This window comes from Silurus meridionalis, chromosome 14 (genome assembly GCF_014805685.1).
Source record: "Silurus meridionalis isolate SWU-2019-XX chromosome 14, ASM1480568v1, whole genome shotgun sequence".
Taxonomy (NCBI): domain Eukaryota; kingdom Metazoa; phylum Chordata; class Actinopteri; order Siluriformes; family Siluridae; genus Silurus; species Silurus meridionalis.
Window position 1 is genome coordinate 11,151,537 of NC_060897.1, and position 27,067 is coordinate 11,178,603.

The window sequence follows — 27,067 nt, forward strand, 5'->3', positions numbered from 1 at the left end:
ATAACCTCTCACACAATGTAACAATGTACCAAAAGTGCTGTGTGTGTAATTTCTTTTCCCTCTTCTCTTCCCTTCTCTTTTAAGTGCTCCTGAATATTTATAAGATGGTGCCAAAAAAAGAGAGCTAACCTTGAACATAAGTTCAACCTCATGTTGTACCTTTTCCAGCTTTCAATACGCTGGTATATAAATCCGATTTGTCAAAGGAAGGATGTGGATTCGTGTCCTGGGAGCGGTGGAAAGTTTTTTTTTTCAATCTGAGCGAAAAACTTGTTTTCATTGAGGGAAGAGGGCGGAGTACAAAAACAAAACAAAAAAAACAACACCTCCTCTAAACTCAAATGGGCAAAAACAACAAGGCACAATGCAACACAACCCAGCTGCCAAAGCGTAGAAGAAATGGAAGAACAAAATTGGAGTAGCCAACTACCGCCCAAAAGCAATGAGTGTTGTGTTTTTCAGCACGAGGCAAGACTTCGTAATGCTGCTTGAATGGCTATTGATTTGTCAGGTCTGAGTTTGTCGGCAGGTGATAGCTTCATCAGAATGGCAGGAGTGATCCTGCGTGTGTTCTGTATTCACCGGAAGGACAGATAGAGATTGCTTAAAATGGGACGATTTTTTTTTAAGGGAACTAATTGTCAATGGTGTCCTTATTACCGATAATTAACGGTAGCAGCTAAACAAAACATCGACCCTTGTTTCGTAATGTCTTCCATTAGCAACATTAAATTAAATTCCCTTCAAAAGAGTGAACTGTTGGTCATCTGGTTTCTTTTTATATCCCCCGGATATAAAGAGCAGGCGAGAGAGTGCGAGCGCGCTAAAACCGGCGCATGAAAAATACTGCACCGTTCTATAGCTTTTATATAACGCGCTAATCCGTGCCGGCTCGCACCTCCATGCCCTGCTCTTATACGAGACTACCAGAAACCACTTGCATATTTAGTCTATTTTTGAAGGGGTGGTCAGTCTCGCTCCAGCTACCAAATTCCAGGAAGTTTGTCTGTCTCAGTGCCATGCTAACCGCAGTGTGTCCACTCAGTCTGCCTCAGTTCTGCTGACTGCAGAGGTTACTTGTGGCCGCCTGTTCTTGGCAAGGCCGTCGTCGTCTAAATTTGCGTGTCCACCCATGAAATAATTAGCGCTCTCAAAATTGAGTCTCTGCATTCTTTTTGTTTTTGGAGCCCTGGCTCTCAGCTCCCACTGCAAAAAAAACTGTAATTGAGAGTCAAAATGAGATTCAGTGCCGAGTCATCTTAATTAAGCCGAAAGGAACCGTGCTGTTCGAGGGATGCCAGGCTTTGAAAGCATGGCTGCAGTGTTTTCATTTTTTTTTTCACTTCTTTTCCCCTTTGGTTTTCTCCCTTCTTTTAAAACAGCATTGCTCTAGCTATCCAAGCACTAGTGAGAACGGGGAAGAGGGTGGCTCACCATGTGCTGATACATGGCTTTGAGGTCATGAGACATTTATGGCAGCTGCAATTCAGCCATGGCTGGACAAGGACCGGAGCCAACGAGCGCTTTGGGGATAGGACGGAGCCCCAAGGTGCTGATAATTACACTACCTCGGTGCACCAGCAGCTCTGTTAGAAAGGACGATGGGAGAAAATGGTGGTCAAAAGGTCTGTTGGAAGTGTGTGCACAAAATGAAGTTGTGCGACATACTGCAATCTGCCATCTCACCACCGAGCACAGGCTTGGACAGGAAGCCGCCATTTACGCAACTGATTGTTTCTTCTCCAGGATCAAAGCGTTTTTTTTTTTTTTTTTTTTTGCACCTCCCATTCCAACCAGTCATTCCAACCTCAATCGAAGTATAAGATTGTTTCATGGCTGACTTGCTGTGTTCCTATACATACTTCTACTGTAACTATGGTGATCACAGTTTCTTTTGTTTCGTTTTTATTTTCTTTATCTTCTTGCCCACTATTTGGTTGGTTGTGACTAGATCTTTTGAGATGATTTAACAAGCGAGTTTGGTGTCATCTGGCAAAACAAAGAACAAAATGTTCTTTTCCCTGCTTACTGTTTTTCAGGCAGTTGAAAAAACCAAAACAAACACAAAGGCTTGTGTGGGCTTTAGGTATATAACTGCATTACTGGTGCTAGGGACCATGTTCATATACAGTATCTCACAAAAGTACACCCCTCACATTTTAGCAACTATTTTAGTAAATCTTATTCAGGGACAATGCTACAGAAATGAAATGTGGATATATTTTAGAGTAGTCAATGTGCAGCTTGTATAGCAGTACAGATTTACTGTCCTCTAAAAATAGTCATTATTGTCAAAATAGCTGGCAACAAAAGTGAATACACCGAAAGTGAACAGCTGTAATTCATATAACCGTGCAACGCCTAAATAGGAAATGTCCTATTAATCATGATTATTTTTTTGTCTGATTGACAGGACCATACACATTTTTGTATCTTGTATTAGAGCAGTTCAAATTTAGTGCTTTGAGTACAATTCTCTCTTACGGACCACTGGATGTTCAACATGGCACCTCACGGCAAAGAAAACTCTGAGGATTTGAGAATTAGAATTGTTGCTATAAGAAGATCGGTAACACCCTGAAACTGAGTTACGGTACAGTGCTTAGGGTCATACAGGAACAGAACTCGCAAGGGTCCATCAAAGAAGTTGATTCCTCCCTTGAGAAGATATAATAAAATAGTTACTGAAATGTGAGGGGTGTACTCACTTTTGTAAGATACTGTATATGGGTGTTGTGATAGTTTTCCTTGTGTACTAATGTTCTACCAACATTCATTTTATTGCATATGCATTACATATGCATTTTACTGATCATAACATTCAGTGCTTATTTTGAATGTAGAGTGCAAAAAGTTCTTCATTATTTTAACTGCAGTCTTCAGGCAGATGATGTGCCGTAGCACGACAGATGTTTTTATGCAGTCTCATAATGTATTTATTCCTTTATTATTTATTATTTCTTTTTTTTTTTTATAGTGTTTACTTTTATATATTGTGTTGTTCAAATCTTTTTTTTATTTGGATGCTTGTTATTGAGAGAGTAAGTAAAAGTTATTTATACATATTTTGGCAAGCTGCATTCATTCATTTATGTTTAGAGAACATATTACAGAAATAGAATCGCAAGGCACCATTTACACACCTACTCCCACCACAGGGTTATTTAGTGTCACCAAACAACCTGTAGGCAGGTGGCAGCATGTGGGATAAAAAAGTGGAGACCACAAGAGAAAATGAACACATGCACATGGATGAATGTGAAATTTCACACCGAAACATGTTCAGGTTTAAACTTGGTGCATTGGAGCTATGAATTTCCAATATTGGCTATATATATATATATATATATATATATATATATATATATATATATATATATATACAGTGCCCTCCACGATTATTGGCACCCCTGTTTAAGATGTGGTCGTGGACCTCTAAAAATTCTCCTTTTTCTTAAAACAACATAGAACCCAAATGCAAAAAAAGAGAAAAATCCAACCTTTTATTTAAGTACATTACTTTGGTGGTAAAAAAATCACACATTTAGAAAAAAAAACCTTGAAATCATGTGTGCCACGATTATTGGCACCCCTGATGTTAATACTTTGTACAACCTCCTTTTGCCAACAAGACAGCACTTAATCTCCTCCTATAACATTTCACAAGATTGGAGAACACAGAGAGGATTTTGACCATTCTTCTTTGCACAATCTTTCTAGATCATCCAGTGTCCTGGGTCCTCTCTTATGCACTCTTCTCTTTAGCTCGCCCCACAGGTTTTCGATTGGGTTGAGGTCTGGGGACTGAGATGGCCATGGGAGGACCTTGAGTTTGTGACTGCTGAACCACTTTTGTGTAGATTTTGCCACATGTTTTGGATCATTATCCTGCTGAAAGACCCAATGACGACCCATCTTCAGCTTTCTGGCAGAGGCCATCAGGTTTTTATTTAAAATATCCTGGTACTTCAAAGCGCTCATAATGCCATGCACCCTAACAAGGTTCCCAGGGCCTTTGGAAGAGAAACAGGCCCACAGCATCACAGATCCTCCACCATACTTCACGGTGGGCATGAGGTGCTTTTCGGCATACTCATCTTTTGTTTTACGCCAGACCCACTTAGAGTGTTTGTTGCCAAAAAGCTCAATCTTAGTCTCATCTGACCAAAGCACACGATCCCAGTTGAAGTCCCAGTACCGCTTAGCAAACTCCAGACGTTTATGTTTGTGAGTGTTAGTGAGAAAAGGCTTTTTCCTTGCATGCCTCCCAAACAGCTTGTTGGCATGTAGAGAGCGTCTGATGGTTGTTTTGGAGACTCTGTGACCCCAAGATGCCACTCTTTGATGCAATTCTGTGACGGTGAGCTTGGGAAATTTTTTTACTTCTCTTACCATCCTCCTCACTGTGCGTTGTGGCAAGATAAACTTGGGACCTCTTCCAGCCTTGTTTGTCACTGTTCCAGTTGTTTTAAACTTCTTAATGATTCCTCTGACTGTAGATACCGGCAAGTTAAGGCGAGTGGCTATTTTCTTGTAGCCATTGCCTGACTTATGAAGGTCGACACATCTGCCTTACTTGAATGGTGTGTTCTCTTGTCTTTGCCATGTTGACAAATGGGTAAGAGAATTAGGCCTCTGTGTCACGTCATATTTATACCCCAGGAAACAGGAAATCATGAATTACTAATTAAAAGTCCCTAGATACCCTGACCAACCTTAGCAACTACAGAAAAATATATAAAAAAAAAATAATTAAATTTTTCAGAGGAATTGTTAGGTGCCAATAATTGTGGCACACATGATTTCAAGTTTTTTTTTCTTCTAAATGTGTGATTTTTTACCACCAAAGTAATGTACTTAAATAAAAGGTTGGATTTTTCTCTTTTTTTGCATTTGGGTTCTATGTTGTTTTAAGAAAAGGAGAATTTTTAGAGGTCCACGACCACATCTTAAACAGGGTGCCAATAATCGTGGAGGGCACTGTATATATATATATATATATATATATATATATATATATATATATATATATATATATATATATATATATATATATATATATATATATATATATATATATATATATATATATATATATATATATATATATATATGTATATATATATATATATATATATATATATATATATATATATATATATATATATATATATATATATATATATATATATATATATATATATATATATATATATATATATATATATATACAGTATATTTTGCAAGTTCTCCCACTTAGAAATCATGGAGGGGTCTGAAATTGTCATCTTAGGTGCATGTCCACTGTGAGAGACATAATCTAAAAAAAAAAAAATCCAGAAATCTATAATATATGATTTTTAAACTATTTATTTGTATGATACCGCTGCAAATAAGTATTTGAACACCTGTCTATCAGCTAGAATTCTGACCCTCAAAGACCTGTTAGTCTGACTTTAAAATGTCCACCTCCACTACATTTATTATCCTAAATTAGATGCACCTGTTTGAAGTCGTTAGCTGCATAAAGACACCTGTCCACCCCATACAATCAGTAAGAATCCAACTACCAACATGGCCAAGACCAAAGAGCTGTCCAAAGACACTAGAAACAAAATTGTACACCTCCACAAGGCTGGAAAGGGCTACGGATAAATTGCCAGCAGCTTGGTGAAAAAAGGTCCACTGTTGGAGCAATCATTAGAAAATGGAAGAAGCTAAATATGACTGTCAATCTCTCTCGGACTGGGGCTCCATGCAAGATCTCACCTCGTGGGGTCTCAATGATCCTAAGGAAGGTGAGAATTCAGCCCAGAACTATACGGGAGGAGCTGGTCAATAACCTGAAAAGAGCTGGGACCACCGTTTCCAAGGTTACTGTTGGTAATACACTAAGACGTCATGGTTTGAAATCATGCATGGCACGGAAGGTTCCCCTGCTTAAACCAGGCATGTCTTAAGTTTGCCAGTGACCATTTGGATGATCCAGAGGAGTCATGGGGGAAAGTCATGTGGTCAGATGAGACCAAAATAGAACTTTTGGGTCATAATTCCACTAAACGTGTTTGGAGGAAGAAGAATGATGAGTACCATCCCAAGAACACCATCCCTACTGTGAGGCATGGGGTGGTAGCATCATGCTTTGGGGGTGTTTTTCTGCACATGGGTCAGGGCGACTGCTCTGTTTTAAGGAGAGGATGACCGGGGCCATGTATTGCGAGATTTTGGGGAACAACCTCCTTCCCTCATTTAGAGCATTGAAGATGGGTCGAGGCTGGGTCTTCCAACATGACAATGACCCGAAGCACACAGCCAGGACAACCAAGGAGTGGCTCTGTAAGGAGCATATCAAGGTTCTGGCATGGCCTAGCCAGTCTCCAGACCTAAACCCAATTGAGAATCTTTGGAGGGAGCTCAAAATCTGTGTTTCTCAGCGACAGGCCAGAAACCTGACTGATCTAGAGAAGATCTGTGTGGAGGAGTGGGCAAAAATCCCTCCTGCAGTGTGTGCAAACCTGGTAAAAAACTACAGAAAACGTTTGACCTCTGTAATTGCAAACAAAGGCTACTGTACCAAATATTAACATTTACTTTCTCAGGTGTTCAAATTCTTATTTGCAGCTGTATCATACAAATAAATAGTTAAAAAATCATACATTGTGATTTCTGGATTTTTTTTTTGGTTATATCTCTTACAGTAGACATGCACCTACGATGACAATTTCAGACCCCTCCATGATTTCTAATTGGGAGAACTAGCGGGGTGTTCAAATACTTATTTTCCTCACTGTATATATATAAGGTATGAGGTCCATATATACAGGGATGAGGGTGATTAATGTACAGAAGGTGCAGTAGGTAAATATATATGGTATATATAGTAACATACAATGTACTGTGCAAGTTAGTACGAGTATGAATGTATATATGATACAGTATATACAGTATAAATATAGGTGAAATGTATAGTAGTGCAAATGTGAGTTATAGATGGTGCGAAAAGAAATGTGTGGTGGATAAGCAGTGCAAAATACACAGAAAGTAACAATGCAGTGTTGAATCAGCTGTTCAGTGCAGTAACAGCTACAGGAAAAAAACTATTCTTCAAATTTTTTTTTATATTTTTTTGGAACACATGACAATGCTGACTGCATCCCAGGCCCGACCTACATCAGTACCTGACTTTACTAACATCCTTGTGCCTGAATGAGCACAAATCTCCACAAGCACACACTAAAATCTAGTGGAGCATCTGCCCAGAAGAGTGGAGGGAATTAGCGCAAAGTGGAACTAAATGTTGAATGCGATTATCAAAAAGCACATATTATGTTATACATGTACATAAGGATTTAGACTCTTTATTTAGTAGTTAGTTTAGCATCTTTAGCAGCAATTATAGCCTCGAGTCTTTTTGGTATGATACAACAAGCTTTACACAAATGGAATGAGGGATTTTCAGCCGTTTCCTGTCTTTGTCATTTTGGGCCACTGAGCGTATATTAATTAATTAAAAAATCGATCTAAACGATTGTAGTATCAGGCTGCAACAACAAATTAGAAAATTCTAAATTAAAGTACAGATGATCCCCGAGGTACGATGGTTGGACTTACGATTTTTCGATCTTACGATACGACATTGAACATTTCGCGCAACAGGCAGCAGCGTACGACGTACGATGCGGTGGAGGCGCAGCTGGGATGAGCGTATCTCTCGCTCTGTGAGATGCCCCACTCTCCCTATCGGCCGGCGGAGTAAAGTTGTCTTAGTGTGTAATTTCTTTGTTTCAAACGGTTTCAAACAGCAATTTTAGTTATAAAAGCATGTCTTAAAAGCGCCCAAGTATGTCTCCTGCTGGTAGTGAAAAAAAGAAGAGGAAAGCCACCAGTTGGGAGCAGAAAATGGAAACGATAAATCAGCATGAAGCAGGAAAGACCGTCACAGTCATAGCACCATCTTCGACTTACGATATTTTTGACTTCCGATGTAGTCGTCGTAACGTCTCCATCGTAAGTAGAGGACTGCCTGTATACAGAAAGATAAACAAAAGTATACTAATAATCAGAAATATACAACTGATAAAAACTATATACGTAGAAAATACTCAATATTAACCATTCATTTTTAAACAAACAATAAACAAGCAGTGATGAGCACTGCTTAACAGCTAATTTTATATTTACATACACATTTACAATCGATAATGATTTAATGACAAAATAGAAACACTCATATGTGTGGCACTTGTAATATTTCTAAATGAAACGTGTGTGTTCGCTGCACGTGAAGCTATATTAGTTAATTATTATTATATATATATATATATATATATATATATATATATATATATATATATATATATATATATATATATATATAATATTAGGTAAATGGTTCTTTTGCTCATGGCTCTGGTACCCACATAGATTGCACTGAAACCACTCCTCCAATGAGTCCTCCACTATCTTACACATCACTAACTTCCTTTTTTTTTGCCATTTACTCCAAGCACAGGGTATAAAAGCAGCATCAGATAATAAACAATCATTAAAAGTAATGGTTTGCACAGTACATAAAAGAAAAAAAGATTCTAAACTTTATGATTAATATACACGACAATCCAGGAGTGATGATGATAAAAGTGCAGTAAAGAGGAAAAGATATCATTGATTGGAGCTGTTGTTCAGACAGGTTTACGTCACACTGCATTGTGCAGGTAGTCCATTGTGTGTGGAGAAAAGTTTAAGAGAAGGCTCCAAGAGCTGGTGGTAAAACTGAGCTGGAAACTGAAAAATATCGCAGATAAAAGCTCGGTGAACGTCGAAAGTGAATGCCTGACACATGACAGAATGATGGATTCTTTTGAAATTTGACTCCGGAGCCTGCGAGCAATCAGAAGCAGTAAAGAAAAAGCTGAAACGTGTGTGAAAGATGTTCTTTATGTGAGACATGTCCCTCAGTCTTGTAACAGATAAATAAAGATGTGTCCATGCGAGCCCCTCCCTGCTTCGCTAGACCGGCTGGTGTAAATGTAATGAAGGTGGATGGTAATTCTTTTCTCTGTCAAAGCCGCACATCCATTAGCACATACATCCAGCCCTGCCACTCAGAGCTCCACCACCCAGTCCTCTTTCTCTCACTCTCCACACACTGATAAGAATCACAATTGGCAGCCTTTCCGCACCCATATATTACAATGCCAGCCTCCGGATACAGCACAGTGCTGAAGTATTAACACATGCTCAATCTTCCCAGTGCAGGGGGTTCATGTGGATGTGGTGCATAAGGGGGAGAATGAGATATGTAGCGCCTTGTTACCCACCGCTCTACATCTCGGAGACACAGTTTAAATGACAAATAGAACAGATGGGCTACTGTGGTACCTCTAATTCATTAATCTAGTCTCCTCTATAGCTGGGATGTGACTAAATCCATGATGAGAAGCCTCCAAGTAACAGTGGTGTAATGAGTCCTAATTGCACAGCCTGTTTGTTTAGGGTTCATTCAAAACCTGGCAGGAGTCAGGTCTTGTGGACAGCACTGCACTGCGCGAGTGAAGGTGTACAGCTGTAATCAAAAAGCCACAAAATCACCACGAGCTAAAGAAATGCTTTCCGTCCACGCCGTCGGCTAATTAGGTTCTAATTATCGAGGCGAGTCTAAACAATCTCAGCAGATGGTCGGAACGTATGGAATTCCCATTTCACCGTCCTTGTTTGTTATCTTCCTCCATTACTGTTTGCCCTACTTTCTAAATTCAGTTCACTCCTTCTTTGCTAGGAGAAGGCATTCTCCTCTCTCTGCAGTGGATTCTTCCTCCCTCTCTTTCTTATACTCTCTGTTTTCTCTTTCCTCTAAAAATCGTTTGTCAATTTATCCTTTTCAGTAGCACCTAAACTTGATCTTTGCTCTCACTTGTTATCATTTTCACTTCTTTCTGAATGAATTCAACTGAGCAGACCTCGAGATATGATTTTTCTCTGTTGCTCAGCATGTAATTATAGGATTAAAGTTGCCGGGTCCAAGAATGGAAATTGTTTGCTGTGCCAGTCCATCAAAGGCATCAAAACCCACAGGGAATGCTGAAAGGGAGAGGGTGGGGTGGGATGGGGTGGGGTGAATGTTTGCAAGGGTTTGAAGGCAGGGGTTTCTGATTGCCTGCCTCTCGAGGCATCGGCTGAGGAAAAGAAATAGTTGTGCATCGGAGATGTAGATGTACGGCATCTCATTAATCGGTGGTTGGCGTTCGTAACAACTCTTGTGTATACATTGTGCCAAGCACAGTGGTGCCTAATTAAGTCCGAGTTACACATCCCAAGACACACAGATTCCCCCGATGCTGAATCAGAGACAGGAAGGTAAAAGGTAGCAAGCGAGAAACCGAGAACAAAGAGAGAAGGAACATACAGAAAGGAAGAAAATTGTACAGAATTGTGCAAACTGGCATCAAATCAAATGAAGACGGAAAGAAAGAGAAAAGGGGTGCGTGCAGGCATTGTGGTGCTGCAGCTTGCAGGCTCTGATAATTCAATCTGTTGGCCATTGACTGCCCCCCTTCAATGCACTGTCTTCACTCCTAATTAGATCTTGGTTTGATAGCTCAATGCTGTTTCTAATTGCGTTTGAGCAACGTCACCGGGCTCCCGGCAGCTCCGTAGATCAAAGTCGCAATGCCATGCTGCATTACACCTCAGTTAATCTCATCAATTACACATCCATTAACCCTCGGCGACCTATTCAGAGTCTGCGCACATGCAGTTGTGCTCGGCCTTATCCGGCAAGGTAATGAAATTCAGCTCTGCATATTGTCATGCAGATTGAATTGTAACCGGAATTAAACAAAGTAATGCCGAGTTTCTTATTGTTCCCTCCATCTCGTTTATAAATAACGCTGCGTTGCAAGTTAAGAGCGTTCACCATTTGCATCGCGTGCTGCTACACAACGCCTCCATGGCATTTCCAGTTGTCCTGCGTAGGTGTTTTACAGGCCATCAACACATGTGCATCTGTTATGGATCTGAGCTTGTATGCAAGGTTTACGGATATCAGCTGAACAGACTTTACTCCAAATGAATACAGGAAACAATAGATCATGGGGTTTGTAATGCCTCGCATGGCCCTGTCGATTTTTTTCCCCTCAGCCCTGTACAAATGCAGGCAGCTGTGTGTTTGGTTTTGAGCAGTAATGGGCTTCTTCACCTTGCTGCCAGGGCGGAGGGCAGTTCTCCCACTCAGGGAAGCTGATGAAGTATAAATCGACGGGGTGCTGGTTGTCACGGTGACGAGGCTCTCTGACAGAGTGACAGAGCAGGCTGACCTTCAATGAAACCCACGAGCGTAGAGTGAGATTGTCCCTCTGCCAGTTCTTACAACTCACCTAAAAGCAGTCATAAACATACATGCACACAATTGAGGTTTACTGGGTCAAAGGTACAAACTCTGTTCTAGCTATAGATCATTAATGTGAGGAGACAGCATAGGAAAATGTTTGAGGGGCAAGGGGTTTTTATTTTAGAGACTGTGCCTGCTTGTTTGTTTACTCTTTGCTAAGGTAGCTGCAGCACAATGGTGAACTGGCCCTGATTGGCTTAACCACTTGCACATGCTGGTGCCAGAAAATTATTAAATAGAGCATGATGCAGTTGACTTTTCCCATAGAAATATACTGGGGGAAATTGCAAGGGCTGAATGCGAGCCTTCTCTGTATGATTGCATGCTAGCATGGTGCCCTGCAAAAGAATAATGGGGCATGTATTATGGATTCAGCCTGTTGCCCATTGCTTTTGTCTGGGTGCTATTAACATTCTGTGTGCGCAGCAGGTGAGGCAAGAGTGGAGCAGTACCACCCAATTTGACTTCAGCCATCAGGTTAAAAGAAGGTGCTCTCTTTCCGTGGTTCTGGAAACCATACTGAGCTCAAGGACGCTTCGGAAGGGGTGGCCAGTGCTTGATGCTTGGAGGCCAGCCGCTAACACGGTTTCCCCTCAGCAAGCTTCTTTGCTACCAAGAAACCTCCCTCAGGCTCTCCATCTGGACCTGTGTTCTCTGGCACCTCCGCCTCTGCTCACACTCACACAAGCTGTGTGTGTAAAAATTACCTCCACAAGTCACACTTGGCTGTCGACCTGCGTAGGCAGGCACAAAAAAGCGAAGCGTGTCCCTGCCGACCCCCCGCTGAACATCTGTAGTAAAAGAGTACCTGCCACGTGTACAGCATATGGGCTCTAATGAGAAATGGCAACTGCAGCACAATCTTGGAAGGCTGCGCTTGAGATTTTTTCGGACCAAGGGATTCTATTTGTGTATCTGATAGAGAGATAGGAGGCCACTCTGAGTGAAAGGAAATTCTCCAGTCATATGACATAGCACCAGATCAGAGGCTTACACCGAGTAAGTGGCTCGTCCTAGAAGACCTCTCAGGCATTCTCACACTCTCGTTGTGGAACAAACTCCGAGTGAGATTGTACAACCCCGGGTACAGTATAAACAGCATTTGTCTGCCGCTCTGTAATGCTGATTATCATCTCTGGCATGATGCAGCAGGGAAGGTTAAACTAATTACTCCAACTTTACATCAAAAGTTTCAAGCAGTCAAATTGTTCCAAACTGTAGCAGTGCACATATTTCCAGAAAATGAATGCCTCCACATCTGTGGGAAAACAGGCATTATTAGCCAGCTATAGCGCTGAAACTTCTACCTGTTTTCTCTCTCTCTATTCCACCCACGGACCTAGCCTCACTCTGCACTGAGGGAGCAATTACAGCAAGCCTCAACCCTTTTCGATGGGGCCGCCTCATCTCTTTTCAAACGCAGGTGCATTGTTATAGAAGAGCGATCAGCACTGGGGTGCACATGCCTTTCTGTATCAGCGGGTATAGGCGCCGCCGAGCCTCCAATGGCATTGGCATGCAGTTGTCTATGTGGTTATCGGCTGCTTTTAGGCAATCAGTGCTGGGGTTTGGTTTTTGCATGTGGAGGTCCCTAATGGTGCTGTATTTATAAAGCTGGATGGCTAAGTGGATGGACCTGCATGCTGGCAGAGGAACATTTACCCAGAGGTGGAAATGAGGCTATTGTTGAAGGCCGGAGGGAATGGTGCTTTTGGAGGGTGGTGGTGATGGTTGTGGTGGGAGGGGGTGTCATTTATGAAGGTTGTTACCCAGTGGTAATGATTTGAGGAGCAGCAGGGGACATTAAATCGTTTGATTAGGCTGCTGATGGTCTGTCGGTATCAAATATGGAAGATAAGGTGGATCATCTTTTTCCTAATTGAGCGAGCTTGTGAGTGTCTGGGTCTGTGTGTGTGTGTGTGTGTGTGTGTGTGTGTGTGTGTGTGTGTGTGTGTGTGTGTGTGTGTGTGTGTGTGTGTGTGTTGCTTTTTCCTGTCCAATATTTTTGTATTACTGAAAAGGAAATCCATAATTTATTAATGTGTGTGTATGTGTGTGTGTGTGTGTGTGGAGAAAAGTAAGCAATAAAAGTTCTCTGAATGCATCCATGCAGCTGTCATGTCACACTTACATATCAGAACTACACAGGTACAACCTAACGCACCTTTATCAGTGTGTTTGTGTACGTGTGTGACTTCATGTGTGTTTTTATAGCACTTTTATTGCACAGTCTACCTTCTTTCCTATTAACTCATTGTCTTCTCCACTGGACTGCGGGCAGAATTTCCCTTCCTAGCTCCCACAAGAGAGAAGATATCAGCACTGATACGGATGGAATCCGGAATCCAGCCGTGCCGCAGGGCGTGCCAGCTTAGTGCCACAATTAATATGAGCTTTAATAAGATTGCACCAAGCACTGTGACCATCAACACTCACATTATCTATGTAGAACAAGTCAGTGTGGTCGATACGTCGGGTCGTGTGCAAATCAAGCATGGGTAATGAAAGCACTTTGTCTCCTGGGTTCGAGGCTTCTGCCTGTAAAGTGTGCCCCCGAGTCTAGATAATCCACCTGTATTAGAAATCCTAAAGATGAATGGAGGCACAGGGACATCATAGCTCATTCTGTCACCTTCACCGGGTGAACTGCTCCATCTCTGAAGCACTCTTGAACGTCTTCGCTCAGTTATGCCAGTGCAGCGCTGGGAGTCATACTCCATCTTCTGTCTAGTATATGTTCACCCACTGGCTGAGCAGCACTTGTCTTCGAGACACACTACAGGCCGCATTCCCAAACACTCTTTAAGCCTAATTGCACCGGTGCTAGTGATTCTTTACTGAATGGCTGTTTTCTTGTCTGGGACTGGCTGTAATCTGTGTCCTGGACCTGAGCAACCAAGCATTTCATAAATAAATCAGTGGCTCAGCAGCTAAGGTTCTGAACTAGTTGTAAGTTCAAATAACATGACTGCCTCATAGCCACTGTTGGCACCTTGAACAAGCTTCAGTTGCTTGGATTGTATCCTGCCTCAGTTTTTGTACACAGTTTTCAACCCATGAGGAAACTAAAAAGAAATGAGAGGGGAAAAAAAGGACTTCTATTTTATCTTAAAAATTAAAGTGAAAAGTCAAAATGGAATGTGGGTGTAACTTGCAAAACAACCACCCAAAACCTTATAATCATGTTGTAATCATAACAGATGTGTCAGGGAAAAAAAAAACAATGGGCGAACATTGGTCAAGCAATTTGAAAAAGTTAGAATCCACACTGTTGGAAAAATGTGTAGGCGTGTGGGTTAGAGGGCGAACAGTCCAACTGAGACCATCCAAACGCTGCTCAGAGGGTATTAAAGAGACAGAGGGCAGTTTAAAAGCAAATAATGAGGAAGTTATTTCTATTACATTAAAAAAAAGGAAGATGCAAGTATTCTTGTGATGATTAGATGTACAAAAAAGCTGACATGAATAAGTTTGGAATAAATGTAAATGCTTGCATTTGAGGAATTTGTAATATCCGAGCATGTCCTTCACTGTTAAATGATTATTTTGGGGTGGAGCTATTTTATAGCTTGGACCAGATTTTAAGCAGAAAAAAATGAAATTTCTTAGATTGTAGGAATGAGGGCAGGTGGAGCGCTGTGTTGAAGGCTCTGGGCTACTGATCAAAAGGTCAGGAGTGTCAAGCGTCGATATCACCATTCTTGGTCAAAGAAAAGACTTTCAATGTGCTGTAATCTACACCGACCAGGCATAACTTTATGGCCATGGATCAGGCGAAACATTATGACCACATGCCTAATATTGTGTTGGTCCCCCTTTTGGTGCCAAAACAGTTTTGACCCATCAAGCATTAATGGCATTAACTTCTTCAGCAATTTGAGCTACAGGAGCTCATCTGGTGGATGGGATCACACAGGCCAGCCTTCTCTCCCCACGTGCATCAATGAGCCTCGGCCGCCCATGACCACTGCTCCTTCCTTGGACCACTTTTGATAGATACTGACCACTGCAGACAGGAAAACCCCACTGCAGTTTTGGAGATGCTTTGACCCGGTCGTCTAGCCGTCACAATTTGGCCCTTGTCAGACTCGCTCAAATCCTTACGCTTGCCCAGTTTTCCCACTTCTACACATCAACCTTGAGGACAAAATGCTCACTTGCTGCCTGATATATCCAACCCACTGACAGGTGCCATGTTGAAGACAGTGCTTATTCACTTTACCGCTCATTATGTTATAATGTCATAATATTATGTCTGGTCGGTGTATATGTGACAAATAAAGGCTTCTTCTTCAATTACATTATATAAAAAATATGAGGAGGATGATGATTAGTCATAGTCTATAATAAAGCCAATGTACATTCCTTACATCCTCAATACCTACCACAATGTAGTTGTGATACCATGATGATATGTTCTCACTTATAAGTGTTGTCTTGATTCAGCCCCATGGTTTTTTTGCTTTTGAGCTTTGTAGTGTTTTACAAGAGCAACCAGTAGAATAAACAGTGAATGAAGGAGAGATGGTGGTCGAAATAAAGGACTACAACCAGACTAATAAACATGCTAGGGGAAGGATGTTGAGCTTTTTTGAAACCTGCTCCTGGGGTACAATTTTTATGTGGTCATGGAAAGGAGGACACTAAACACACTAGTATCTATTTGGGATATTTTATGTTTATTGGTCAAACAGGATCCAAGTTCAACAGACTTTTCAGCAAGGAACTGGACTGGACTTTTTTATTCTTTCTAATCCTATTGTTTGAATATCTGTTTGCATTTCTGATTATGTGCTATACAGTTGCCCTATACAACTTATAGGACACTTTGCTAAGCATGACTTAATCAGTAAACACTTTTATATATATATATATATATATATATATATATATATATATATATATATATATATATATATATATATATATATAATAATTAACTAATATAGCTTCACATATCTCTACTGGTATTTATAATCTTAGTGAATTTGCTTATTACTCTTTATTATGTTATTTGATTGTCATTGTTGAATTCTTAACTTTATTTCAAATGTATTTTACTTCATGCAGATGACGTTCCACCCTATTTCAAAATGGAGCCCGTGGCAACGCAGGTCCACCTCGAGGGCAATCGTTTGGTTCTGACCTGCATGGCAGAGGGCAGCTGGCCACTCGAGTTCAAATGGCTGTACAATGGCACTGAGCTGACACGATTCTCGTTGGAGTACAGGTGAGCTCTCCATTTGTCATTCCTGCCACATAATTACTGAAACAAATAGACACATTAATCTCAGTTTACCTTTTTAACAAATTTCTCATTTGCGGATATTTATTCAGATCCCGGCTCATTCCTATGCATTTATTCAGAAATGGCGGAGGATCATAAGCCTCTTGAGATATGGCACCTCATTCCCAATGCAGGCGCGAAATGACTCTCTTATATCGATTCATTCCTGGCACGCATTAGTGCATGTCATTTCCTGCTTGGTCACAGGGAACAAACGGAAAAGATTTGGTCCACCCCCTTCCCTCGTTTTGTTTTCTTGCTCCATGCATTCTTTATAAATGCAGCGTCCAGCATGTGTCAAGAATATAAAAGTATATTCATCAAAGCGTTGTCAGTGGAATGCATTATGCTCCACAGCCACAAGAACCATGTAATATTTATAATTGTAAAGGCAAAGTGAATGGCCTTTTTTACTCCTCTTTGTAGGTGCATTGCCTCCCTTCTTTGTTTCATTGAGTAACACACAGTTTGTGCTGAACATAGTCCTTTCTTATTTAGTTCAGCCAAAGTACTAATGGACTAAATGGTCAAGAAAATCCGCATGACAAATTCAAGAAAGGATGTTCCCCACCCACCCCCCACTCTTTATACCACTACAGAGAAGATTTCAGTGCAGTGGTGGATGGTAAGATAAATGTATAAACTGTGAATAGCACTTTCTTATAAATATTATACATTTGGTGAACACTTCTGAAAACAGTGATTAATTGTAATTGCATTCTCACTACACGTTCACTCTTTTACCACCTGTGGTTAGAGTTCGATTAGAGTTATGTAATGTAGAAAAGCCCACCAGTGGAGAGGCCGAACTCTATCCCATCCCTGAGTATAACCCTTATCTTTAAAGAAAAGCAGTCCATTATTTTGTAAAAAGCCTTTCAAGATTCCAAGGAGCTCAGTGTGAGATCCCAAGTGGCTCCCCACCTGCGTCCTTCTCTTCAGTCAGTCAACCGTAGACCTGGGTTTGTGTGTGTGTGTGTTTGTGTGTGTGTATGTGTGTGTGTGTGTGTGTGTGTGTGTGTGCATTCGGTACTGTCGATCACGCTTAGGCCTTTTTGTCAGCTGCATTTTTGATTAAAGAGAGAACCTGAATCCACTTGACTACAGTATCAGGAATCTGTGAATGGCACCACAGAGAGAGCTGAAGCAGCAGATAAGGAGCTCATTGTGAGCAGCTAAGTGAATTAGGATTCACAGAACAAAAGTGGCACTGGTCATGTGTACACATCAAATGCTAGAACTGCATAACCGGCAGCGCTCAAACCCACTCCCTGGAGTGATTTCGAGAAACTCACACACACCTCACACACCTCCCACTGCTCCCACATGGCTGACTCGAGCACCTCTTGTACATAATTTCGAACTTCCATTGATCAACATAAACACACGCACTTGTGTTTTATGTTCTTTGTTCTCATCTGCTTTCGCACATAATGACTTCGCAAAATGTATGCTGTCATGATAGCGTCAAGTAGTGCCTGAGAAAGTTTTTCATTATGCCTAAGTGGGCTTTAGTGATGTGGGTTTAATCTGGACCAAGCCTGAGTGCAACAACTCCTAATCTTCACTACATATTAATAACCAAGGACTGACTGGCCTTTTGGTATTTTTCCTTTGTGGTATATTTATATCTACAATATATGTGTGTGTGTGTGTGTGTGTGTGTGTGTGTGTGTGTGTGTGTGTGTGTGTTTTGTGTCTTTTGCTTGAGGCCCAGAATTGCTTCTTTCTAAAGAGAGAGAAAAGTAGATATGTGTGTGTGTCAGTTTGTGTGTCAAACCACTGATGAGACTGTGCTGTTTGCCAGGTACCTCATCCCGTCTCTACACCGCTCCCACGCTGGCTTTTACAGGTGCATTGTGAGGAACCGGGTCGGCGCTCTCATGCAGAGGAGCACTCAAGTCCAGGTTGCCTGTAAGTACAACTACGTCAGCAGCAAGAATTAAAGCAGGGCTAACAGAGACCGTCTAGACTTTGTCACTTCAAAGGCTGCAAAATACGAGTGGTGAAAATAAGAAAAACCACATGCTAAAAATACGCTTAATAAAAACCTATATTAGGTAAACATTCAGGAAATTGATGCCTCATTCATAACATAAATCCATGGTTATACTATGCCCTGAGGGGAAATAAGTTTTCAGACCCTTGTTTGTGTTATTTCCTCTACTTCTACTTCATACAATCCAATCCAATATGATAAAATACAATTCAATACATTCAACTATAATGTGTTTTGAGAAACACAGAGTACGGTAAAGGTAAGGTGAGCAGTCATGAACAAAGATCTGCGTAAAAATGTAAATGATATGGGCAACATGTATTTAACAAGATACCAGAATTGTCCAACATTAGCACTTTCTTACAGACTTTTCACTGGCGATTACAGCTTTCGCGATGTTTGCATTAAGACGTAATTACCTTTATTCTGCATCGTGGTTGATCTATAAGCCCATTCCTCCTAGCGAATCATCCTCAATTCACCCAAGGTTACCAGGGTCTCTCTGATGCACGCGCAGATTCAATCCTTCATAAATTTTCGATGGGACTCAATTCAGTAGATTGGCTAGGCCATTGCATTGAGGCAGATCGGCTTTATGTTTGGAGGTCGTTGTCTTGTAAAAACGTCCATCTTCTCTGCAGAATCACTTTCTATGTCAGATGAGATTCAGTTCTCCTCAAATATGTCCCGGAACTTCACTCCATTCATGTTACCTTTGATAATACGTAATGCCCCAGAACTTTTTGAGGATTAACAGCTCCATGTCATGATGCTCTGTATTTCACTGCGGGTATGCTGTTCTCAGCACCATATGCACAAAGCATGATTAACTGTTTTTATTTTGTCTCAGAAGAGTATATTGCCTCAAGAGCCCTGAGTTACCTATGATTTTGTTTCTGCAGAGGTGTTTTTCTTGTTATGTAGGAACATAGGTGCTCTTTATCCCTTAATGTTCTCTGTGTAAGTGTAGTGTGTGCTGCCTTCGGGTCACCCTGTAACTCCTCAAGTGACCCCTAGCGACTTCCACTTTTGTCGTGCCTCCTCGTATTAGTCTGGGAGCACATCAGGACAGGGACGATTAGTTATGGTTTCTACCCACTTGCATACTATCTAAACAGTTTTTCTGAGAGAGGAGGTTCAAGTCTTTCTTTCGGCAATGTTTCATTCACTGGTTTTATATAATAGTGTCCCTGAGAACTTGAGGAAACTCCTTCACTGTTTAACACAGAGTTGTTGTTGGTTTTTTACTTTCTTTTTTTATCATATCTCTGCTTATGCTTATGAAGTACAAAGTCAAAATACATTATGTATGTAAATTGGAAGTGGATATATGCACTGAAAGCATAATTAAATAACAACTAGTATCAGAATATGTTTTTCCACTCACTGTAAGCAGGTCTGTGCATAAAAATGAATTCATGTATATTTTAGTTACTTCCTCGCAGTGTGAGTATTTCAGTGACTTCCTCTTCGTGCGTTTTTTATAAATCGCTATAATTCACGTGTGTTTGTGTAATGCTTTTAGCAATCGGTGTTGTAAAAAAAAAATGCTCATTGTAAAAAACATTACATTACATTAAAGATTAAATTGCATAAAACTAGAGGTAGATTTAGACCCCTAATGAGTAAACCAGAGGCAACATTTACAAGGCAAAATACCTGAAATGGAATGAAGAAGGAACCTTAAGAGGAACCGGCAAGTGCGTTTATAATCGATGCAGGATACAGGTGTATAAAAGTAAAGACCAAAATAAGTCTTATATTGAGTGCTTATTTTTTGCCATGGATATTTGTATTTTTTTTTACCTACTTTTTACTTTGCACTGTTAATTCTTAGTTATTTCAGTTTTTTTTAAGCCGTATTTATTGCAAACATTCCTCAAATCTTATTAGCTTCTGTACCTTCCACAGAAAGGTTGTGATGTGCAATATTAGCATACATTTTCTGTAGTTTCAGTTTTTGGTTTCATTTTTTTCCTGGCTCTGAAATCAGCTCTCCACATATTGAACCTAAAAGACAATTAAAAAGGCATACAACGGAATCCTGCTAGCTGCCTGTATTCATTTAACAATTCTAATATAGCTGGCAGAAGAGTTTGTGGCACAGAACAGAGGAGACAGGTCAATTCAGTTTTATCCAGAGAGGTGCAACAAGGAGCAACATTTTGCCAGTATTACTGAAACAGGTGAAAAATTCGAAATCTTAGAATTTTTCAACTTTTATTATGAAAAAATAGGTCATTTTAATATTAAATACAATGTTAGTTTTCCAGCTATGATTATCAACACACAGGATTAGAACTGACTTGACAAAAACCAGATAACATGCTTTGAGTAATCGATCATCCATACAAACATTGTTGCTATCTAAGCAAGGAGGGAAGCAATAATGATTAGACTCAGGTAAAGATCTTTTCATTAGCTGTAAATATGGACCTAACAAAACCTTAACCAAAGGGATGTTGTGGATGCAAACGACAGACATGCTTTCTAAAGATCGTCTAATTTTTCACTAGCATAACATGAAGGAAATTAAATTTAAATTGCCTTGAACATCTTAAAAAAATAAAGGGTTTTATAATGTTATAATACTTCACATTTCTTTGGTTGGGTTCTATTGAATATTGGTGATTTTAAGTTCAAAAGCCTAAATGTAAATATTTTTAAATTAAAATATTAAAGTTTATTCAAAATACCTGTGTGCAGTTCACACCTGGGGCTTCCATTTTTTATTTTGGGGTCTAGGATGAGATTTCTGAGAAGTGTCTAGTTAGTAGTAATTCACAATACTGTTCACCAGTTCATTAAAAACTGTGCATGAACTATGCAGGACCTGTTCTTTATTAGCACTGAATAACTAACCACTAAAAACTATTAGTTCTCACTTATTACTCTGTAAGTATATTATTAATGTGTAATATTGTTCCAAATTGGGAAAAAAAACACTAGGATAGAAAGACAATATCCATGTCATGATTTTAACATTTACTTTAGCATTATTATATGAATGTGCAATGATATTTTAGCCATATTATTTGTATTTTATTGGTCTTCTCGCTTTTTATTCAACAGTTCAACAGTAAACAAAATTAAGTAATTGACATTTAGTAACTGGCATTTATTAATTGACATAGACTGACATTTTAGACACAACATTAGAAAATATTTTGTGTATTTCAACTCTGTCAGTAAAAATCATGCCTGAATATGTCAGGTGGACCAGGTGAACAGGTGGAGTGTTACATGTTGCCAAGTAACAGTTTGATTGATGAACCATTGCTGGTATATGAGTAGGAAAATGGCCACTATTTGAATAAATATCAAAAAGGAGTCAGGTTTATTGAAAATATATTGCTGAATAACTTCATGTGAGTCCACGAAAAGTCTAAATTGAACAAAACGGTAATAAAATAGTACTTGATCCAGGTTTGCACCAGAAAGCATAAAGCTTATGCAGCAGAATCTGGGCAGAATCAGGGCAGCGCATACATATATATTTTTATATCATGTGCCAGGATAACTATGTTTTGTGACAGGTGTAACCTTCACTTTTATAACCGTCTTTTATGGCAAAACATGGTTCGCAGGGTGACACCTTAGTTAGAGTCAAACTGTCATACTTATAGTGAACAAGAAAAATAGATTGAAGTTCAAGGTCAGAATCATGTAATAGAAACTCTACATGCATAACTTATGCAAATACCAAGGTTATGTGTAAGTTTTGAACACTGACTTTCTCATCAAATCCTCACTATATGCAAGTTACTCAACTCTGAATGAATCCATATGTTTATGATTGATTGTTTTTATTCAGAATTTAAGCATCAGTTAAGTGTGCAAGGGGAAAAAATGATAGTTAATGAGGAAGGAGACACGGGTTTTTAGGGTAATCTAATATGCAAACTGTTAGGGAGAGGTAGTGAGTAGTTTTTCTGCCCACCTTTATATTTTCTGTATCCTGCCCATCAATCACACTCTCTTTTTTTCTGCTCTCTTAGATATGGAAGACTTTGCGGAGAAAGAGCGATCTCAGGTGGTGTCAGAGGGTGAAGCTGCTCTCATCTTCCCTCCAAGAATTCCCAGCTTTCCCCGGCCTCAGATCACCTGGTTTCGTGATGGGCGCAAAATTCCCCCCAGCAGCCGCATGTGAGCGTGCATAAGTCTCAAGACACATCATTGCAGATCAATTTTAATGTGCTACGCATTATTACCTTATGCCAAGAGAGCCTGCCCCATTATTGTTTAACCTCCTGTTCCATGCTGGTGCTCCTGTGGCAGGCTGTGGTGAGCTGATATCACAGCCCCTCATTGCAGTATTGATAAAGTCAGCTATAATAAGAACCCCTGTCGACTGTGGAGCGGGTGAGATTGAAGGCTGGAGAGAGCAGACAGCAGGGGAGCCAATTAGACAAAGTGGACAAAAGGCCTTTATTGACGACCTTGGCTGACTGACAGAGCGTTCTCCCACTTGCAAGCTTCCATGTGTGTGTGGGGGTGCATGCCTACCCACATGTGTATTCAGTTTTGAGCATGTCTTCACAATCAGCGGAGATTAATTTACCTGGGTTTCCAGCTGACAATGGCTGAGAGCAGAGGCAGGAAATGTTCAGCTGATATACACTAAGCTTTCGAACAAAAGTGAACGGTCAAGATATTCCCGTCTACAGAAAAGCCAGTAGTGTTAAACTGAACCCGATCCATAAATACCTAACTCTCTGAAACATGAATCAACAAATTCACTGAGCCATCTTCAAACTTAATGAGATTTGTGCAACCTCTAGATTTTTGGTTTGGGTCCACCCATTTAGGAGAAGCTGCATCAGGTTCTGGACATTTGTACTGCTGAGAAGTACTGGGAAATCCGAGATGGGTTCCTGGGTCCAGAAGCTGTTGCTAAATAAAATTCACAGGCCTCCCACACTACCGAGTGCCAGTTCCAGTGTAGATGATGTCTCACCTGTTATCAGGATGTCAGCATGGTGCTGTCACCACTCTTTGATGCTGGGAGGCTCCAACAGTGTACAGTTTGTTTACTGCTCAATGGCCATGACTCTCTGGGGTATTGATATTCCACTGTCATGCTCCATGTGAACCCTCGCTCTAATTGCGCATGAGTTGGTCTTAGTATGGCTTGATCGTTTTGCCCCTGACAGCTCAGTGGCATCTAATCTCACCCCACACAGTGTGTCGCCTCTCATTTGAGTGTGCACACTCTGAAAGTACTTCTTCCCCTGGGTGCTCTGTGTGAGCATCATTATTGATACAGCCTGTTAGTCTTAACTGTTTGAAAGAATTTTAGTAGCAAAGCCTTTTGTCTGTGTTATATATTGAAGAGGGTTTGAGAACACGGGACTATAGATCAGAATGTCAGCTTTCATGTCTTAGACCATGGCATGTTTTGTTAAAACCACAAGTAACTGACAGATGTATCTTGTTGGCCAGGTGTCCCCTGTAAGATTGTTTAAACAGAAAATATTGCAGAAAGTCTACTTTTGGTTTGAGCCTGTATAAAAAGCAACGTGAAGACCAGAGAGCTGGAATGTAAGCCATTTTGGAGCTGAGAAAAGAGGTTAAATCTATCAGAGCCATTACACCACTACACCACCTCATCAGTGGGCATAGCCAGTACAACCACTTGGAATGTCTTTGAAAAGAAAGAAATATAGAGAGCTAAAAGCCATACAATGAACTGCTGGGCCAAGGTTAACAATAGCAGTTGATGAGCAAAACATTGTGAGAACTTGTGAACAAAACCAAAAGACGACAGTCAGTGGCACCACTAACAGTCTTCACAGGATAAAGCTAAAGTTAGCAAAGACTGTTGTTGGAAGAAGAGCTTAAGCATAGAGGCCATGCCACAAAATGCAAAGAACTCATCAGCAGGAAAATCAGATGGCCAGACTAGAACTTGCAAAGAAATACAAAGCCACAGAAGTCTTAAAAAGGACTTTACCACTGTGATGGAAAGTTCAAAGGGTGGAGAAAGAAAGTATCTGCTCGTGATCCAAAAACATGCAGGCTCATCAGTTATGTATAGGAGAAGCTGTCATGGCTTGGTTATGTATAGCTACTTCTGGAACTGGCTCACTAATCTTTATTAATGATGTAACTCATGATGGTAGCAACACAGTGAATTCAGACGTCTACAGAAACATTCTGCCAGTCTAAACTGCATCCAATCTAACTAAGAGAAAATTGGGTGGCATTTGGTGGCATTGGGTGGTCTGCTACCAAAAGTGCTGTGTTCCAAACAGTTCAAACAGATCTCACTGGAAATATCATGAAATGAAAGCTGACCTTTCTTCTCATATTCTACTTTTAATCACAATCCTAGAGGTCTTCAGTATATAGCAAAATCCAATGAATAGTCCAGGTCGTTCCAGTACTGTCAGAACGGGGCTTAAAATGGCCAAAGTTTATAAATCTTTTTTCAATATCGTCACTTCTTCCAGAGCTCTTACTTTGGACAACACCTTGGTCATCCTGTCCACAGTGGCACCGGATGCAGGTCGCTACTATGCCCAAGCTGTCAATGACAAGAACGGCGAGAACAAGACGAGCCAGCCTGTTATTCTCAATGTGGAAAGTGAGTAATACCAGAGAAACCAAAGTCATTTAAATATAACCCTGTTTCTTTATCCAATTGCATCTTTATTCCCATTACACATTACACTGGCATACAGAATAGAAAATTGGACTGGGATGGTAATTTTCTGGGGATGTGCCTGTTTTTTTTCAACAGGTGATTCAAACGCAAGTAAGACATGCAGCTCTTGTGCCCTCTAGTGGCGGTATACTAATCCTCTAGGGCTTAGAGAGACTGTTTTACTCCCACTCGATATTTATATTCATTGGCCAGTCCACTGTGACTTGTGGTGCGGCCAAGTGCGGCTCCGAGTGATCTGTTCACGCTCACCCCTCCTCAGTGACATAGTGATTAAGCAGCCTTGTAAAATCAGCCCCTCTATTTAATAGCCCCCTCCCCCAGCCCACAATGGCAAATTTATGAAAGACAGAATGAAGAGAAAGGAGGGGGCAGGAGACCCACCTGCTCCACAGCGACTTACACAAGAAGGTCTACGGATGTGTGAGAGAAGAACAGACAGAGAGAGATTGAGAGCAAGGGGGAGAAATTGGTCATTAAGGGCAGGGAATCGATACCTGGGCCAGTGCCTTGCTTTAGCCACTGAGTGACTGGTGCATTTAATCAGTATGTCTGCACCTCTCAATCAGGCTGCATTCAAAGGAACAGTACTGTAATGATAGCGCGCACTGTGGACGCTAAGAGTTTGCTTTCTCTGTGGCGCACAAAGACGGACCGAACATGATGCTAGTTACAGGCACAATAGTGTAATGGCGAGCCTTGTGTATTGAAGCAAAAGACTTATTGGATAGTGGAACGGGAGGTTTGGCAGAAATGATGGTGCTGAGATTAATAACGATTAGGGGGAAATTAAACAATGCCTTCTGTAAAGCATGCATTTTCTTTTTCTCCTTTTTCTGTTTCTTTTCCAAGATGTGGGCGGCCCTGCAGATCCCATCGCCCCGACCATCATCATCCCACCCAGGAACACCAGCGTGATGGTCGGCACATTTGAGGTCACGCTGGAGTGTGTGGCCAATGCCAGGTGTTTGTTTGAATCTATGAAAACAATTCTGCAATTCTTCTTCATAACGCTTGTTAACACCTTTATGGCAAATCCTGTTGGACAAATGGGTCTCTTTCTCTCTGTCCAGACCACTCATTAAGCTTAATATTGTATGGCGTAAGAATGGTGTGGTGGTCAATCGAGGACTGAGGGACTTTGGTCGACGACTGACCATCAGCGGGCCTCTGGTCAGTGACAGCGGCTATTATGAGTGTGAGGCATCGCTACGCAGCAGCAGCGTCCCAGCCGTCACTGCTGGAGCATATCTGCATGTGATCGGTAGATCTCTCGGACTCCTCATCTTCACTGTCACATGTTTCATCGTTCTGATGCACATTATTTACATACACATAGAGGAATCCATTGCCTACTATTTATATAACCTCATTATCACTAGAGTACTAAAAACGTTGCGCTGACATGTGCTATTCTGTCCATTTAGGACAAAAAATGTCCCCATCCCCTTTCGCAAATAAGCAATAGATCACAAAATGCATCCCCAAAAAGCCCTCAGTACACACAAATTAAGCATTGCAGAGCTTCTATGTTTATGCCTTCAACACTTGTTTATTAGACCTTAAAGACTTCCAAAATTTGTTACATAAATTATATCACAAACAAGTTAAATAAGCTCTTTAATCTGTATCTTAATATTTTTTTACCACAGATAAATTCATTCATCTTCAGTAACCTCTTTTTTTCCCAGTCGGAATGAAGCCTATAGAAAGAACACAAAGCACAAG

The 27,067-nt window shown here is 40.7% G+C and overlaps 1 protein-coding gene across 5 annotated transcripts in view; it reads left to right on the plus strand.

Moving 5' to 3' along the window:
• sdk2a (sidekick cell adhesion molecule 2a) overlaps positions 1 to 27,067 on the plus strand; it is a 146,692-nt gene that overhangs the window by 64,163 nt on the left and 55,462 nt on the right. For 4 of the 5 annotated variants that reach the window (XM_046865655.1, XM_046865656.1, XM_046865657.1 and 1 more), the window contains exons 2-7: positions 16,460 to 16,619; positions 18,484 to 18,590; positions 22,674 to 22,821; positions 25,128 to 25,261; positions 26,192 to 26,303; positions 26,413 to 26,603. In XM_046865655.1, the coding sequence (XP_046721611.1) occupies positions 16,460 to 16,619; positions 18,484 to 18,590; positions 22,674 to 22,821; positions 25,128 to 25,261; positions 26,192 to 26,303; positions 26,413 to 26,603 (852 nt within the window). Of the gene's footprint in view, positions 1 to 16,459; positions 16,620 to 18,483; positions 18,591 to 20,986; positions 21,079 to 22,673; positions 22,822 to 25,127; positions 25,262 to 26,191; positions 26,304 to 26,412; positions 26,604 to 27,067 lie in introns of those variants that run through there. The other variant, XM_046865659.1, reaches the window with a different exon arrangement.